General features: G+C 41.1%; 1 protein-coding gene and 1 long non-coding RNA gene across 2 annotated transcripts in view; one reads left to right on the top strand and one right to left on the bottom strand.

Moving 5' to 3' along the window:
* Positions 1–6,661, bottom strand: part of LOC121062259 — an 18,448-nt gene extending 11,787 nt beyond the window's left edge. The window contains exons 1-2 of the long non-coding RNA XR_005815497.1: positions 4,817–6,661; positions 295–3,286 (exon numbers count right to left, since the gene is read on the bottom strand). This is a non-coding gene — a long non-coding RNA (uncharacterized LOC121062259). The remainder of the gene's footprint in view (positions 1–294; positions 3,287–4,816) is intronic.
* The window catches only part of HEXB (hexosaminidase subunit beta), a 16,910-nt gene continuing 4,983 nt past the window's right edge, over positions 6,629–18,555 (top strand). The window contains exons 1-10 of the mRNA XM_040542024.1: positions 6,629–7,019; positions 7,125–7,276; positions 9,589–9,654; positions 10,440–10,486; positions 10,698–10,808; positions 13,086–13,187; positions 14,550–14,679; positions 16,473–16,653; positions 17,764–17,850; positions 18,446–18,518. Of these exons, the coding sequence (XP_040397958.1) occupies positions 6,721–7,019; positions 7,125–7,276; positions 9,589–9,654; positions 10,440–10,486; positions 10,698–10,808; positions 13,086–13,187; positions 14,550–14,679; positions 16,473–16,653; positions 17,764–17,850; positions 18,446–18,518 (1,248 nt within the window). The 5' untranslated portion in view covers positions 6,629–6,720. The remainder of the gene's footprint in view (positions 7,020–7,124; positions 7,277–9,588; positions 9,655–10,439; positions 10,487–10,697; positions 10,809–13,085; positions 13,188–14,549; positions 14,680–16,472; positions 16,654–17,763; positions 17,851–18,445; positions 18,519–18,555) is intronic.

The raw sequence follows: 18,555 nt of genomic DNA, 5'->3' as shown, positions 1-18,555 counted from the left end.
TATTTTTAAGGACAACTTTATTTAGTAGAAGGCCAGAACTACGTAACTGGGCTGTGTTAAAAGATCTGGGTATCTCTAGGTATGGGTCCTAGAAGCGTGAGAAGTTCTCCTTCTGATTGAATAGTCCTTATTCGTATCTCCTAAAAATAGTGATGCCTTCTATTCCAGCAAATCCTCACCCCTTGTCCTACCTTGCTAAAACATGTGTGTGGTGATGGACAATGACCTGAGCAAGCAACAACAGGTAATGATCCAGCACAAATCATTACTAAAGAACAGCCTGTACTTGATTACCTGATTCAGCCTTTTTCCTCTTCTGATACCTCATGCAATCACTGGACACCAGAGAACCGGGACTGATGAAACTGAAGACTCTGGAGCAGTAGTTCTCCACCAGAACAGCAGACTCTATCAGTCCAAAGTCCTCATATCCGCAGTCAGCACTATTCTAGACCTCAGAATTCCCAGACAGCTGTGAAAAAGACAAACCAACAGAAGGCCATGAGGAGTTTTAAAGTCATCCAATAAATGCAGTAAACTAGAATGTTCCTGCACCTGGCATATGCTGACAATTTCTTCCAACATCTGTTTCTCACACCTTCCAGGGGCTTAAGTACTGAAGCCACAGATTTGACTCAGCACCAGACATGTCATTCAGATTTTCTTGTATTCACGTAACAGCAAACACTGAAACACTAGTCAGACAGTAACACACAGAGAGGCTGGAAACCTAAACCACAATTCCCTTTACAAAAAAATACATATATATTACATATGCTGTGTCTACACTTTGCTTTGTAGATAGTTCACATACTTACACAATTCATGCTTCTGGCATCTGCATCCATTCACAAACTGTCCTCGCTATTATCCAAAGCAGCTTTGGCCTATGAGTTTTCTTCAAGTTACATCAGTTAAACATCCTGTTTTGGTTAGTTCTCATTCCTAATTACTTACGTATGTCAACACCAGTACACGCATTCTCAGCATGTAGCTCACACACAGGTCGTATGTAATCTCCTTCCATTTTGAGATTCTCCTTGGCCAATAAACATACTTGAAGTCTGACGGTCCTAAGCACACAAAGTGTGAGCACTCAGTGGTCACTTGCAGAGTTTCTAGGCTGCTGGGGGTTTCCAGCCTACCAGATTTTATACCCTTGGTATATAAAGGATGTCCTTAAAAAAAAACACAGACAAACAAACAAAAAAAACAGGCCAATCTGTACAAAAAGTCACCAGAAGGAAAGAGAAGATATGTCCAGAAAAACCTGGACATACATCATACAAAAGACCATGTATGAGCTAGGAAATCACAGTGCAGGTTAGGAATTCACAGTGCAGCAAGTCACACCCTGGTAGTTGTTTACTCCATTTCCAAACTGCAGAATCTTCACAAACTTTCCCTGCAGGAAGTTAATGTGATCAGCTCTTTGTACTCCAAAATTATGACTCTAACTTACTCTGCCAAAATGCCTCCTTGTCGGCAATACTTCAGCTGAAGTACCCTATGCCACTGACCAAGACAGTAAGCTATCGCACGTGAAGGTACTATTCAGACTCATGTGCAAAACAATCTAGCTCATACAATGGAACAGCTGAACTGCTTACAGTCACTGTGAAAACATTTACTTGTAATTTAAGTCAGTTTCAGTTAACTGAGAGATTTAGCTTAGCTTGGAAATGCAGCAAGTAAAATATCACTTGATTTCCAAATAAAAGGAAAGTCACACTTTCTGCTAATTTCCATAAAATTTCTTTCAAAAATTATTGGACAGGCCTTTAACATACTCTAAAAACATCTTCAAGAGACACTAGGGTGCAATTATCAGTATGGTAAATTCACAGCCTGGGTAGTAACTTCCCCTCATGTTGTCCAGACTACAGTGGCCACAGAATATTACTCAGTGATAAGTCACTATTTCCTCTCTGCAACTTTGCTATTTCTCAAGTAAGAAAGGGAGTGAACTGCAGAGACTTTATGGTAAAACCCTCTGCACACCTGGAAACACTGATGAGAGAACTCTCATCTCTGTAAGTGCCAACTATAGCCACAGTACAATTGGAAGATCTGAAAGCCAGATTCAATAACTTGAAAACACCCTTACCGCTTCCTCCCGTAAAAGATACTTCTGTCCAACTCTATTCCACCATTTTGATTAGTAAGGTGAACATCTGAGATTCCTTAATGTCAAAAACATTTTTTCCATATCTAATGAGTGTGTGTATGTGTTTGTGTGAAGGAACCTGTTCCTTGAATTCTGCAAACAATTCTGTTGCAGAAGTCAAGCCCAGCTAGATCCATGTCATGTCTTGTCATGTTTAGCAATCTTTTCACTTTTTAAGACTTCCCAGGAGACAGGGTTAGACTAAAACTAATGAACACTTAACTTTTACCTTACAGAATGCAAAAGGCATCTCTAATAGAATAGGGGATGCAGGTTTCTTACCTCAGAAATGATTCACTTCTGCACTTCTTTTTAAAATTTCCACAAAAATACATAGTAGTATATCTAGTACTCATTTTGTAGGTATTTATGAGCTGTATTATTACATAAGTCTTTACAGACATAGGTAAAAGTACATTCCTGGTTGTTTAGAACAAATTACAATCTAAGCAAAATGTCTACAATAAAAGAGAAGACTTTGAGCAATAATCAAAATCTGTACTTCTCAGAAGCATGACATGAAATATACAGAACAGGAAAAGGATAAAGCATGACAGCTTTCCACGCCCAAGACTTGGAGCTAATGGAGCACAGTGATCTTTGAGAAATACTTTCATTGCTTCCCCAGGCTGTCCTATAAACACTTCACTGATACTTTAAAGCTGCATTTGCTAGCAGCAGTACAGTCTGGAAGCATAACCATCTGCCATCACTAAAGTTGGCCTTGATTATCACTTGATGTTATCAGCCTACTTACAAAGCTGAAAAAGAAAACCAAAACAGAACCCTTCTCTCTCTAACTGTGATACTTCCTTGCCCCACTATAATGACCGCCTACATAAGGTGTAACTCCTACCTGAAATGTGTTTCCATTGTCAAAGCCTCCTTGCACAAATGAGGTTAAAATGTCTTAGTTGAGGCGCTTTCTCCATCCCTATTCCCAAATGTTATGTCCCCATTTTGACATTTCTACAGATAGAAGAAAAAATTCCATCCTTCCCAGACTCCTGCTTTATCCACTGTTAATCCTTTTACTGTATCTCATATTATCTCTCTCCTCCACTGTCAACATTCATACTTGATTCTCTGAAAAAGGCACAGTAGAGACAATAGGTGATTCTGTAAAACACAGAAAAGTTAGTTGAGAATTAAATCCAACAGTGCATATTCTTCATGCCAAAGAAATGATCATGACACATCTTGCCATTTGCATGTTCTATTAATAAATCTCACTAAGAAACTTCGTATCTCTCAGATTCCTTCCCACAGACTAATAGGCAATAATACAATACTTTATAAAATTCCTTATATTGGTGTCCTACCTTCCCTAAGAACATATGGGACCATTTGTTCTGCTGGTGTTATGTGGATGTGTTACCACCAACTGATACCAAGGTTTGTGACTCAGGCTGCAGAGCTGGCGTAATGTATTTGGGGAGGGGAAAACAGAAAGAAGCTCTTTGGATAGTTATGGGGTGTAGTTATGAAGTTCATAACAGACAAAGTAATGAAAACATGCTGTCTGGACAGAGAGTCTGTCACATCCTTGGCTCAAGTAATAATTTAAGTGTGGCTATTTTCCCTGTACCCTTTTGAATAAGAATTTTATTTGGGGTTTAATTAACCTAACAAAGTTGCATGATCACAGAATCACAGAATCGCCAAGGTTGGAAGAGACCTCCAAGGTCATATTGACAACTGAATTAAGCCATGTACATTTTGTCTGCCTTTTCAGCTGCCTTTAAGGAACTGAAAGGTGGAACTGTGTGTGTTTGGGACCCATTCAATCTTACAGATCTCATGTCCTTTCCCTACCAGTGAAGTACAGAGGAAAAGCAAGGGCACTCATCAACCTATTGTTGTCTAACCTCACACCCCATATCTCTGCAGCACCAACCCAGTCTCTTTTGTTGTTTCCCCTTGATGTGTTCCTCGAAATGACTTTTTTTTTTTTTTTAAGAGCTTGTTGTCTTGAATAACACTTATGCGTTCTCCTCCAACACCTTGAGCACATGCTGGAAACAATTACAGTCCCAGGTCTGCAGTGTCCTATGCTCAGTGGAAACTGCAGTGAACTCAGCAGGCCTCTGGCGGCTCGTCAGCCAGACAACACGCTAGGGGACTGCAGCCTGCAGTCAAGCACTCTTTAATAGTACAGCTCCTTACCTAACCTCTGTTTCTTTCCTGTGAGCTTTGAAGCAGTCACCAGATGTAACGTAAAACTGGGTTATATTACAGCACTTCAAACACAACTGCATCTAAAAATACCAATGCAAACTCAGGTTGCTTGTAGTTATTACAGACACTACAGGACTTTTTAGACAGATTTCCTCAGAAAATGACAGCATGTTTGTATCTGTCCACTCCACACTTCCATCAAATAACTTTTAAATTCCAGTGGTCATTTACAAGCAAAACGAGCAGAGGTAGACATCTCAGGGATACCAAGTTCCTAGAAGTTGCTTCAAAGCATATGAGCAAAAGAAAGAAGTGTGCACTTCATGCACTTACATGAGGAAAGACCACCTGTTGTCCTTAATTACCAGAAAATCCACCCAGTGAAGAAAAAAATGCAAATCTGATTTCATTACAAAGTTGTGCACAAAACAGCTTGTTTAAATAGTGGCATCAATAAGTAAATGTACTTACTTGGTGTGGAACAGCCTTGCTATACTGAAGCTACAATGACAGAAAACGAAACTGAAAGCAAAAATAAGCAGAGTTGCATCTACACCAACCAGTCCTTAGGGATGGTTAGGATGGTGAACACTTACCTCCAAACAGCAGGCTTAGTTTAGCAGCATAGAGCTGACCACAAACTTCCAGCTTTTCCAAACTTCCATCATTGACTACTCTGAGTAAGTGAGTACTCTACTGAGAAAGTAGAGTTTACTGATCTCTCAGTTGTGCCGAGGAAACATGAAATAATCTGTATTTTCTAAATATGCTTAAAAACACAAACAGAGGTATATAACTCAAGCAGTTCAGTCAGCACACTTGAGACAGTCAGATTAGGAAACTGGAAGAGAGCAACAATCAACCTGAAACCTGTGCCAGAACTTGAATAGCAGCGTGCAAAATCTGTCTCTGAGACAGCCTGAAGAGACCACAAGGCCATTTCCACATTGATCTTGCTGCATGCAGTGGGGGGATTTGGAAGTGTTAGGTGCTGTGTGCCAGTTTGGCATCATATAACCAGGAATTGTTTTTTACCTGTAACATGACAAGTCTAAGTAACATTTTGCCATGGACAACCTGCATCAAACAGCTTCCATCAAGGCATTACACTCCAATTGCACAAATGGGCACAAACAGGCACAGCAGATGACAAGAACGGGATATTTTGTGATCTATTCCCTTCAGGTGCAGTTTCACACTCTAAACAGGCCTGGCATAGTCTCAGCCTTTCCTTGATCCTGCTCCTTCCCACATGCCATCACTTTTTCTTTGATGAGGGAGGTGTTCAATCAGCTCCCTGGATTTGCTGACTGTGCCATTGTGCCAGTCTCAGTGCAAGGCAGCAGGACCATATCACAGTACTGAGGACAGCAGCGAGGACTCACCTCCTCTTACACACCCATGCCACCCCACCCTGTAATTATTCACGAAATGGGTGAGGCTTCAGCGTTTTTCCGGGCAAGCAACCTCAACAACAGCAAAAGCTTCTTCTCCAAAACCTTGAGTGACACAGCCTAAAAGAGGACAAGCCCTAGAAAAGAAGAGAGATTTTGTTTCTTAATAATCCCACAGCAAGATGCCTGTGTTCTTTGCAAACAGCTATAAACTTCATTATGGAGATGCTATTTTTATTTTTTTGCCTTAAGAGTCTGCTTCTTGATCCAGAGTGTGTCCCCGGAGCTGACCTCCCGCAACGGGAAGATGACCGAGGGAGCACTTGCTGACTGAATCTGCAGATGCCCTGCAGTAGCAGCATGCAGGTATGATGAACTCCCCGCTGCTGTCGCGTAACTGCCGTATCCGCCTGAGCACGAGTGATGGCACGCCACTGTTTGCGTTAACCATGTAATTAGTGGTGGCTTAAAGTCAGGGTGGCTTTCCACTGGAATTTCCAGCTTTCAGGTGCATGACTTGCCTCCTGAACACCTCATGCCAACTTCCAAAATTTACACTGGCATCTGCCAGAACACCTAGCTCGCTTAAAACCTGAGACACTTCGCCAAAAGTCAGACTTGTGCTTACATTTACCCCTCTGCCCAGTTTACGGTACACTCTGCAGAAAGCCCTTTTAAAAAATTCCCCCAGGACTGCAATTGTTTTGCGACAACACAAGCGATTCTTAAGATTTTACTACAGAAAGCCGCAACCCAAGTCGCCACAATCTCTCTCCACATATACACACATGAACATCCCCACCCCAACTCCCCTCGTCAGCCCGTGCCGCTGGGCGCCCGTTGCGCTCCGCTGCCCCGCCGTGAGGCGGCCGCGGAGGGCGGTGCCGGGCCCGCCCGCGGCGGTCCCGTGATGGCGGAGGCGGGGCGGCGGCGACGGCAGGCGGCGGTGGTGGGCCAGCCGAGGGACGGCTCCGCAGTGCCATGAGCAGAGTCATGGGGTTCGCAGGGCTGGTGCTGGCGCTGCTCCTCGTGCCCGCCGTGCTGCTGAGCACCAGCCTCGGCCGCGGCGACCCGCCGCCAGAGCCCGAGCTGGAGCTGGCCGAGGGGCCGCCGGCCGCGGGCGGCGTCGCCGCCGGCGAGGACTCGCTGTGGCCGCTGCCGCAGTCGCTCCGCACGTCCCGCCGGCAGCTGCAGCTCGCCCCCGACCGCTTCCAGGTGGTGCACGGGGCCGGCTCCTCGGCGGGGCCGGGCTGCGGCCTCCTGCAGGATGCCTTCCGCAGGTCAGCGGGGGCCGGGGGGGCTCCGGGGCGGAGGTGGGGCCGGCCGGGGGGCGCCCGTTGCCGGCGGCCGCCTCAGGGTGCCTGTGCTCTCTCCCCCCGGTGCAGGTACTACGAGTACATGTTCGGGCGCTCCCGCTGGCGGAGCCCCGGCCGGCGGTGGCCGTCCGTCCGTCGGGAGCTGTTGCAGCTGCAGGTGGTGATCGCGGCGCCGGAGCCCGGCTGTGACAGCTACCCGCGCCTGGCGTCCAGCGAGGCCTGTGAGTACCTCGCCCGGCAATCACCTCGTGCCTCCGCTCCTTCCCCGGGCTAGGCGGGCAGCCTCAGCACTCGTCTTCCACTCACGTTGTCGTCGAGTGGAGAAGTCAACCGATTATTATTTTTTTTTTTTTTAAGGCTCACTGAGGGTCTTGGGGACACGATGCTGTGAGCGCTGTGGTGAACTTCGGTCCACACCAAGTTGTGAAGTTAGTTAGAAACATAATCTGTGATTTCCTCAGTTTAATTGGCATTTAACTCATTTACCTGCTGCTGTCCTTTCTAGTAACTATTAACAGTCAGAGGTACTATGCTGTGCTATGTCCAGTTATGTGGGGTGAGATCTACACATAGTCAAGGCACCGTTTTTTCTCTCAGTAAGGGGTGTGGGATGAACGCTGGCTTTGCTTGTTCATCTGCTCTCCTTTGAGATATCTAAGTCTGAACAGAAGCTACCTGTACTGGCTCACGTACCTGATATTTCTTCTTCTCCAAGAAAAATAGAAAGTGTGCAGTCAAACTCATCATTCATCTTGTGGTACTATAAATACACTTCCATTCTGTTGAGAGATACAAGACAGAATTAAAAATACAACGATTATAGTGTATTTGGTATGCAACAATTCTTTAGTTCCATGACTGAAGTCCAGATTGGAGAAATACTCTAAAATCACTACAGGAGTTTCTTAACAGCACAGAATTCAGCACGTTCAATTCATCTGGTTTTGTCTGGAGATAATCTGTAATAGTCTGGGCAGTTGTTTGGTATCCAGGATACAGATCCCTAGAAAAAGATCCTTTTAATCTTAAGTCATACATTAACAGCAGGACTAATTCTACCTGACTTGTGAAAGAATGTGTTGATTTTAAATTTACTTATACCTTTTTGTACACATAGCCAAGTAGTGTAATTTTGCTGTGCAAATTTTTCACACATTTCAATGCAAACAGGATACAGCAGCAAAACTGCTAATGCTTCAGAATTTTTCTGCCATGGTCAGGTTATTACATTGCTTTACTACTTGGTGAACTTTGAATTGCTTTCTGAACTTGAGTTCTGAACCAAAGCTGATTCTTCTTTTCTGTAAGGGAATTACTCAGTTGCTGGATGGAGCAATTTGGTTCCTTTCCTTAACAGACACAGTTTGGATTAGTCAGTGGCTATCCCATAGCAAGAGTATTGTATACCTAATCAAAGTACAGGTTATCTGCCTTTCTCCCTGCTGGCTTCTTTCCTCTTTGTGTAGAAGGTTCCATATAGACTTACAAAACTTGTTGTTCTGCATTCATTTAAGACATACATTCAGAAAAAAAACGTTGCCTCAGAAGCAAATCCCTGACTGGCCTACAGTTTACCACAAAAAAAAAAAGAGAGTGAGAGATTGCAGTCGTCATCTTCTAAGTTCTGTTTCTTACCCAGAACTTCCAATGTACAGAGAATTGTCTGTGTTTAGGTAAAAATTGAAGTCTGGGATACTTTCTTCATGTCCCTGAATTGCTTTTCTCTGGTAGTTTAGTCAAAAGTTTGAACCATGTAATTCGTAACCAACCCTTCCTTCAGACTGAGGCAGATGCAACAATCTACCCCTCTAATACTTGTTTCTTTACTAGAATTTGTTGAACCATCTTACATGGAAAAATGAAATGACTTGTGCTTTTCTTCCCCTAGTACTTTGTGGTCAGTAACACTTCCTCAAACACAAGGGGGGATTATTATGGATCTCTTCAGATAGTATTCTTCATTTTGCTTACCTTACTTCATCTTACTGATGCCCTACACGTGCTCATTAGATGTTTGGTATTTTTCTTCATTTTAATGAGACCTTTATGATAAGCACCAGACAATATTACTTGACAAATTATACCTCTAAAAAATATGTAAGCATGAAGTATCTAAAGTGAATGTAAAAGGAGAAGTAAAATTCTGTGGTTAGGTCCAACTTAGTTACCTAACCCTCGTTGTCTCCATATTAAATGCAAAACCATCATTTGCTGTGTTTTCAATCAATTGAGCTAAACTAGTCTGAAATTCAGGCCCATGTGCAACACTGAACATTCTCATTATTAAAACTGTATTTGTTTTAGCATCTTACTGGTTAACTGCTGTCTGACTAGTAGCTTGCTCAATTTTGGGAGCCCATAAATGAAAAATAGCTGCACAGTATCACCATTAAAAACAGAAATAGCATTTATTGGAGTTAAAAAAATAATCTACAAAAAAAAGGCGGACCTGAAGAATCATTTAACTCCTGTTAATACTGTCATATCAATTCATGCTTTCTTGAGGAATAAACTTTTTTTTTCTTCTCTTTAGATCATTTAACTATAACTGAGCCTGTGGCTATACTGAAAGCAGATGAAGTATGGGGTGCTTTAAGAGGTAAGTCGATACTTTCCATATAGAGCTGTTTGTTCTGAGGTTATATAGATCGCGTGGCAGAGTAGGAATCATCTGACCACTAAGGCCTGCCCTCATTCAGATTTTTATGGGAAGTAAACTTGATCATGGAGGCCAGAAGGGTACAAAGGTGTGCGTTGGACACCTCAGTCTGTATGTTCAGCACCCCAGATCCAGTGGCACACTGTACCTCCACTCTTGCTGTGTCTGAAATCATCCAAGCCAAACAAATCCTGGGTGCTAAAAAAACTCTTTCATCTACAGCGTGAACAAATTATTCTCTGACTGCATCTAATAACTGAACATGCAGAACACATCACCAAAAAGACCATAACGCTGAAGTCTTGGTCTTCTGTGCTTACTATCTGAATTAGAATTTTTTTTATGCTGAATTAGAAAGTTCACCTGTTCCAGAAATGACAGGAATATATGCATATCAACACCAGACATTGCTACCTTGCTCTCAGTAGCTTCTGTTCTATTCAAGGATTAATTTGGTACAGCTGAGCTGTAATGATAATAATATTCAATACTTGTGTATAATGGAGGGTTTGAACAGTTCTCTCTTCCTTACATGGTTAAGCTTACTTCCTTAAATGTTGTGCTTGAGCAACTAAGGAAAATGTGATAACAAGAAAGAAACTCTGTCACTAGGCATTCTTTCTAACTATGTTCATGCCTGGAAATAGTTTTGGTCCTGTTTTTAACTAAAATTTTAAGGACAAGTACTGTGTTGTACTCCAGATCTCTTTCTTGGATTTTTCCAGGTTTGGAAACCTTCAGTCAGTTGGTTCATGAAGATGATTATGGAAGTGTAAGTATAGCTATTAACTAAAACCACAGTTCTGATGAGACAGCCACATTCTGTGTTAGGTGTTTTTCTAGAAACAGCAGATCTAAGAGTTTTATTAACTATTTTCTCAGAAAATAATGGTTGGAGGGCAGTTAACAAACTGAGAAGTATTTCCTGTTTATAGTGATGAACACAAAATGAGAATTCTAATTCTAAAATCTCATTCTCATAGTTTCTTGTCAACGAATCTGATATCTACGACTTCCCAAGATTTGCTCATAGAGGAATCTTACTTGACACGTCAAGGCACTATTTGCCATTGAAATCTATTCTCACAAACCTGGTAAGTGGACTGTCATGTATCATTAATAAGGAAGGCTTTCTGCTGTTGTATATTGTCCCCTGAAGTAGATAGCACTCGTGTTGATATGAAATGAAATGAATGAAACCTGTCTGACTTCTAAAAGAACAGAGTGAAATTTTCTAAGTGGAGATCAGAGCCTACAGTCAGAGCATACACTGGTGATGAATTGAGCATGCAGTTGCCATGTGAATCTGTTAAGAAAGCTGGGATTTGTGCACCATGGGTTTTCAGTATTTTATGTTGTTTACACCAGCTCATGCTCATGTATTTCAAGGTCTAATTTGAGTGTCAGTGGTTGCAGGAAAGCTACAGGCTTTTGAATAGCCACATAGTCCATTCTTGTGTTGCTAAGAGCAATTCAGTAATGAAATACAAAGGGGGGTTCATTGGGAGCTACTGATTTCTTTCACTGCTTTCCCTCAAAAAGGAGTAAACTCTCTTCAAACAGCGCAAGCCCAGTAAGAAATGTATACTCCCACCTTGATGCAAAGGTGAGGAGTTTGTCTTAATTACAGCACCCGAAGCTGTGGGTTTTCTTATTTCATACTGTCCTTTTCCCCTGTCAAAAAAACTTGCAGCAGGGCTTACTTGGTTGAAGTGGGGGAGACTTTGAATGAAGGAACATGCAGTTTCCTGTCTTATCTCTGTCTTGCTTTTCCAGGAGAAATTTTTCTTAGATATTTCCCTCCATGTTCCAGAACTTTGCAGGGCAGGCTTGTGATGGGCAGGAAAAGAGCGCAGGTAAAACCGGCCTTTATTTCTGAGGTCATCCTTGAACTGTGCTCAGAACTAGCCCTTCTATGAGTATGTACAACTTGTATTTATCTTTAAGATCAGTCCCTGCTTGGCTACTAGTGTTCGTGCAGCTAGTCATTTAAAACTGAGAACGCTTCAACTACTCAAGTAGTTCCTGTGTCAATATTTGTTGTCAATATTTGTTGAGTTTTCTAAAAGGGTAGATGTATGTCCAAAGTGTAACTTGACTTCTGAGACTTGTATTTCTAACCATCATTGTATTTTCGTAACTGTTGCTCCTTTGTTTTCTTTCCTTAAATTATCTCTGTGGCCCAAATACTTCACCAGAGCTATGTTTCATGCCATTTTACTGGCTTATGAAAAAGTGTGCCTGCTTGAATCCAGGCTAACCTAATAAAAAGCAGCAGTAATCCCTTCACTGACATGTGGTAATTAGATGCTTAAGACAGCAGTTTAAATACATTTCCTGTTTGCGTCTGGCTACTGCACTGTATCTCCAGGAACGACACCATCCTTGAGAAAGGAAAGACCATGGGGAGGGCCAGGAAGTATAATTTTTATGTGGAAAGATGGTAGTTGGTAGAAATGCTTGAAGGCGAGCAATAATTAAAACTACTGCTCTCTGATAAAAGAGATGAAGTAATTTTGGCAAATGGACAAAGTATAAATCTTCTTTGGATTTGGCAGTAGTTCGCTGAAGAGATTTTTGTTGCTTCTGAAAAGACAGCTTGGATGAAAAAAGGGGAAAAAATTGAATTGTGGCAAGAGATTGGGAGCAACTGTGTTGCAATTACTTGGAGCAGAAGAATGCAGAGGACACATTCCTTCCACTCCAAGCACACAACAATTAAAGTGACTGTGACAAACTTGTATAACTTATGATATGTTTGTAACTGCCCAGCTGGAGTCATGATTCTATAATAAATGTGTTTACATTTATCTTGATAATGTACAGTGTACAAAATAGAAATACTGACACTGTATTGACAGAAAAATGCATAGTTATCTTGCCTGCACTTGAAATGGATACTGGAAGGGTTACTGGGAAGTAAAGATGTACTCAGTGGTAGGAATCTCTCTCATGCTGTTTGCTTTTCAAGTCCAAAGTATTAGGTAGAAAAGCGTAAGCTTTCCTGTAAGGTGAAATAGCTGATTTTGTGTAGAGAATCACGCAAACGTGTTGTGAAGTGGAAGAAATTAATAAGAATTTATAGTAGTTCCTCTTCTACCAACCAGTACAGCATGATCAGATGAAGTGCTTGTTGACTCTGCAGTGTAGGACTGAAGCGAATAGATGATGGAGGAAAGGAGAAGGTTATAAACAGGTTGGTGTGTTTTAGTGTATGATTCTACAGTTCAGTGAAAAATAGTATGCTTTTCCTTCATTTTAGTTGTTGCTTTAGGCATGCAGGATGTAATAGGAGAAGACCACCTTCTTTTGCGTAGTTTTTTTGTGAAACTAAAGTGCTTAACTGGACTGTATTGCTTTGTTCGTTACAGGATGCCATGGCTTTTAACAAGTTCAATGTCCTCCACTGGCATATAGTTGATGATCAGTCATTTCCTTACCAGAGTATTTATTTTCCTGAGCTAAGTAACAAGGTGAGTAAACATCTTTGGAGCAGGGGTGAATGGGCAGGAATGAATACGTGCCAGGTATTTCTGGCACATCTTCTGTGAAAATAAAATACAAAAGCGAGAGCCTGTGAATGGTTGAATATACCTGCCTAGGCTGATTGTGAAACAGTACGAGAGATTCCAAAAATCTGTATGCTTGGAACCACTGTAATAGTACTTTTGCTCTTTTAGAGGTCTAGTTAACTTTGCAAGACATTCTGCTTCTATAAGAGATCCAAAAGTGAAAGTTTTCTAAAAAAAAATACAGGGTGATGTATGTCTCTACTCCCTGACTCACAGCAGCTTTTGCTAATTAATGAAAGCCATCAAGAGGTTCTTGCTCAGTAGCAGTACAGTAGCAACCAAATCAAGTATGCTGAAGCAGACTGAGCTAATGCATTTTAAAACAATCACAAATCTTATGCTTGATAGACTCTGACCTTCATATGAAAATTACACAGGCAGTGCTTAGAGCAGATGTCAATGAAGAATTTTAAAATTCAGAAACTGTAGATGTTGGATGGTGCAGTCAGATTAGTTTTCCTAGGAATGGCTGTGGTATTCTGTCCTATTCCCCAGTAACAGCTGGGGAGAGAGAGATGTCCTTTGCCTGAATAATCTTCTTTCGGAAGGCATGCTTACCATTACCTTTTTTTTGAGTCACTCAGCTGTGGAAACCGTTCTGAGATAAATGGAAGCTTAAGGCACAATCAATCATGAGGAGTCACGATGCTTTTCTTAAGTAGTTTTGCTCTTTGACAAGTGTGTGTTTTACCAAATTGTAGAAATGTGGTCACTCATGACATTTGTTGGCTGTGTGGAAGTGGAATAATACTCAAATACAGCATCACAAAACAAACACACCCCGATGCTAAATTGGGCAATGTGTCAAAACAGCCAAGCAGAGGTATCAGAAGAAAACGCCATTCTTTCTGACTCAGCAGAACTTTTCCATTAGTCTTGCACGTCACGTAACAAGGGCCCTCTGTTTCAGAGTCGGTGATGCAGAGATGGAGGAAAAATCTAACTTGCTTCTCAGCAGCAGAAGTGAAAAACATATCTTTCAAAAACCTGATGGAATAGAATCCAACTTTTTTATTTTCCTCAGTAACTGAACCTAAGAAAGGAGAATCTCCTCAGGAGACTTATCTTAGGGTGAAAATGTGGTTCATATTTCTCACTAGTCAGCCGAAAAGTTCTGTCAGGGCAGTTGCACATGTGATAACCTAGAAAAGGCCAACTTGTAAAAATGCTCTGCAGTCTAAAAAAAATAACACTTTAATCCCAATTTTGTGAGCTGCTGATATAACATTTTGTAAACTTTCTCAAAATATGAACACTTCACAGGGAGCTTACTCCTATAACCACATCTATACTCCTACTGACGTCCGTCTGGTGATTGAGTACGCCCGGTTAAGAGGCATTAGAGTTATCCCAGAGTTTGATACCCCAGGACACACGCAGTCTTGGGGAAAAGGTATGTCCAAGAAAGTACTAATAGTTAAAAGATTATAAGTAAAGTGCAGCATAATGTTCCTGTATAAAAGCAAATAGACTTATTAAAGGCAGCCTTTGAAGTATTTTGAAAGGCCATTGGTATGAGATAAGCAAGGGAAAGAATTGATGATGATCAGGACCTTTACGTGTTAGAGGAACTAAAGTGCATAGAGGAAGCTGGAACCGAGCAGTTGTTTCCTGTGCTGGATGCGTGTGCAAAGGCATGAGTATATTCTGTCTGCCTTGGACTTCAAATTGATGTTATCACCCCATCCAGTCCTCTTGAGTTTAGAGTAATAGGGCAGTGGCTAGAAATAGTGGGCTGTTGTCTCTGGGGTAGAGAGTTCTCTTTTGAGAAGGTTCTTTCAAAATGGTTGATGTTTCTGTCTGTTAGTAAAGCGATACTCTGCTGGTATACAAAATACAGAGAACTTGGATGCTTTCACTCCATCTTCTGCATTTCAGAGTAGTAGCATTCTTGATTGTGATGCTTGAATCCTGAGTGATGGCGTTTGCATGTGCTCAAGGACCAGGGAACCTTGTACTTTAATTCAAAATGTACAGACCGTGTTTTCACTGCAATTAGGGTAAGATGTTTTTGGCCGAACTGGGAATAGTATAGATTTTCTACTCCGTCTTATCTTCTTGCTAAAGCTAGAGCTGTCTTGTATTTATCCTGTGGGAAGTGTGACCGGAACATTGGAAGTGCTTCAGACTGTCTCACTAACGTTAAATGAGAAGGAAAGGAACAACACAAAAGCTGAATTTGTAAACGTTCTTTCTGTCTTTCATCTCATATAGTCTTTATTGTTATGATGTATTAACAAAAGCTAGTGGCATGCCTAGAGATACATAGGTTGATCTACATTCATACTAAGAGAGGAAGGTTCAGCTCTCATGCCTGAAATTAGCTGGTCCCAGTAGCTTTGTGTATGACAGCTTTTTTTAATGTGAGAACTGTAGTTATGCTTTGCCTGCTTCTAAATTCAGGATGCTGGAGAGAGGCTTGAAGGCATGTATGGAGGGTAGGTGAAGCAATGTACTAGCACGGCCCTGTTTGGGTGAACATGCATAGAATAGACAACATGCAGCTGGAAGGTGCTGCTGCTGCAACCATGATAAACAGAGTAAACTGAACTTGGGAATCTCCAGCCTACATATAAAAACTTTATACTGTTTTGCTCTCCTAGCTCATGTTGTTTCAGGTGGCTTGACTCAAGAACCACTGGTTAGGAGTTTTTTGTTTGGTTGTTTTTTGCTTGGTTGAGTTTATTGTTATTAGTTTTATTTTTTTTTATTTTTTATTTTTTTGTCTAGCCTTCCTTTCTTGAGTAGAGGCAGCTTCCTAGCATACAGGGCAGAACATCTACCTCGAGCCAAACAACAACTACCTACTTAGGTGCTAACAAAACAGAGTAATAAAAAGAGAACAGAGACCTCCAGAGCACGCTCATTTTATTTGGCTTCTTTCATAAATCTCTTAAAGCTTACCTATTTGAGTAGTTGTCCAGAAGCTGCTTTCCAGGACATGTTCTATAAATTTATGTTTCTAAATTGCAAATCTAAAAGCCAGAGTCCTAACTTCCAGTTAGAGGGTTGCTCAACCTTGGGCAAAATTGTTATATTTTAACTTTTCTCTATTTCACTGTACATGGAATAGATGAGCACTTTAGTCATGAATATTAACCTTTGTAATAGGGTAAACTATTTCCTGCTAGAAGAGTTAGCACACCAGCATGGAAATGAATATCCTCTATTAACTGTTTTTATTAGGTCAAAAAGATCTTCTCACCCCTTGTTACAATGGAGAACAGCCAAGTGGGTCCTTTGGACCTGTAAATCCCATTTTGAATTCAACTTATGACTTCATGACTAAATTCTTCCAAGAAATCAGCAGTGTATTTCCTGATGCCTACATTCACCTAGGAGGAGATGAAGTGAGCTTCGATTGTTGGTACGGTCACAGTTCAAAGAACAAATAGCTAGTGTCTCTTAAACTTGCCTAAATACATCAATTACAGCACTCAGTTGTGTGAGATGGTTTTTCACTGCTTAACCCAAAGATATTCATCATTCCTACTCCTGTAAAAATTTACAGGCAGAGCATTTGTGATCTTCAACAAGCAAGTGTTGTAGGAGTTAGAGTTGTGCAGAATTTTATTTTGACCAGTAGTTTCACAAACGTTCAGCTATTAAAAAGGATTCCTTTAAGGAAATAGACCATGCAGAAGGGAGAACAATTGTGGGAGAAAAGTACTATAGAAGATAATTAACATTTAAGTGCTTTGTGTTAAAGGAAAAGCAGTCCTTTCTGTTGAGTTCTGCCTTCCAGAAGATCTGCTAACATTAAGAATTAGAACACTGACTCTTGTGTGCTTGTATTATAAGTATGGCATGTATTAATACAGTTCTTCAAGTTGTAGATTTTTACTGTTTTGGGAGTCTTTCTGATCTGGAAACTAGTAATACAGAGTTTGGAGATGATCTAATTGAATTAGTATTCAGATTGATCTAGTTAATATTGTGCTTTTTCTTGAAGCATCAAATCTGAACGCTCAGGACTTGGTTTAATTTTTAAAATAAAGATAAGTTCTGACAAGTTTCATACCACAACATGTTGCATTGCTTTAGCTTTAGGGAAGTTTTCTCAAGCTTCGTTCTTGATGTCACTCCCACAGATCTCCTGGTACTGCTAAACTCCCTGTCTGCTCAGTTTCTAGACCTGCTAGCAATCTTCCCACAAAAACGCTGAGAAACCAGGAACCCCAGAGATTTTAGGAAGTTCAGGCAGTCTGCCAGAGGCTGCTTTAAAACAGTGACTTCAGTAGCATTCCCAGAGAATGATGACTGTTGGCTTTCTTTCAAATCAGGATGAAATTTTGTTTCAAAACACCTAAATCATATTATCCTACTGCTTCTGCTCTCTTGTACATTCCAGGCTATGGCATGTCTAAGGCATCATCTAGTGTACTGTGCATAGGTGAAACTAGTTGGGAAATCAGGTTTAAAACAAACAAACAAAGTTATTCTTCTTTTATAACTTGTTTTATTGTTACTATTTAAGGAAATCTAACCCTGATGTGAAAGATTTCATGAAGGAGCAAGGTTTTGGCATTGACTATGCTAAACTGGAATCGTACTACATTCAGAAGTATGTTTTTTGTTTTTATTTCCTACCCAGCTTCTCACAGCCACTATCTGGGAGGAGCGTTGGGGTGCAGATACAGAAGCTATTTTAGACTGTATAGCTTTCAAAAATTCCCATGTATGGGGTACTGCCCACTTACTTTCCAATTAATGCACTGAATATAAAGTTTACTGCTTGAAGATGTGGGGCACAACAAGGATATGTAGGCTAGTTCTAAGCACGGTCTGAATGTATCGAGTATCTTAAGCTAGGCACCTGTTTAAATGTCAATACACAAGGTGGGGAGGGAAAGTCCTAAGGCTTTTGTGGCCACTTATTTCACTTGTTCTTAAATAATGTAGGTTTTAACACCTTTATGAGTTACCGGTTATGTTCTTTACCTGAGTTTGTGTTACTGCACGTGCATATCCTTATACATGTGCCCTTCTAGACAGAGCACTGAAAGCCAAAACTAGAAAAAAAAACAAACAGGTTTTGTTTGGTTCTTCATGCAGCATTGGAAAGGCCTGATGTGCATTAGAGTAGGAAATATTGCTATGTTGTGTCTGTACGTGAGCTACTTGATGTTCACAAACATCATCTTATTCCCAAATTCTAGGATTTTGGATATTGTTTCCTCTTACCACAAAGGATACATGGTCTGGCAGGAAGTGTTCGATAACAAAGCACAGGTAAGATTGGGAAGTAAGTAAGGTGCTTTTGCATAAC

Source organism: Cygnus olor, chromosome Z, assembly GCF_009769625.2.
Source record: "Cygnus olor isolate bCygOlo1 chromosome Z, bCygOlo1.pri.v2, whole genome shotgun sequence".
NCBI classification, from domain to species: domain Eukaryota; kingdom Metazoa; phylum Chordata; class Aves; order Anseriformes; family Anatidae; genus Cygnus; species Cygnus olor.
This window is presented reverse-complemented; position numbering and strand designations above follow the sequence as displayed.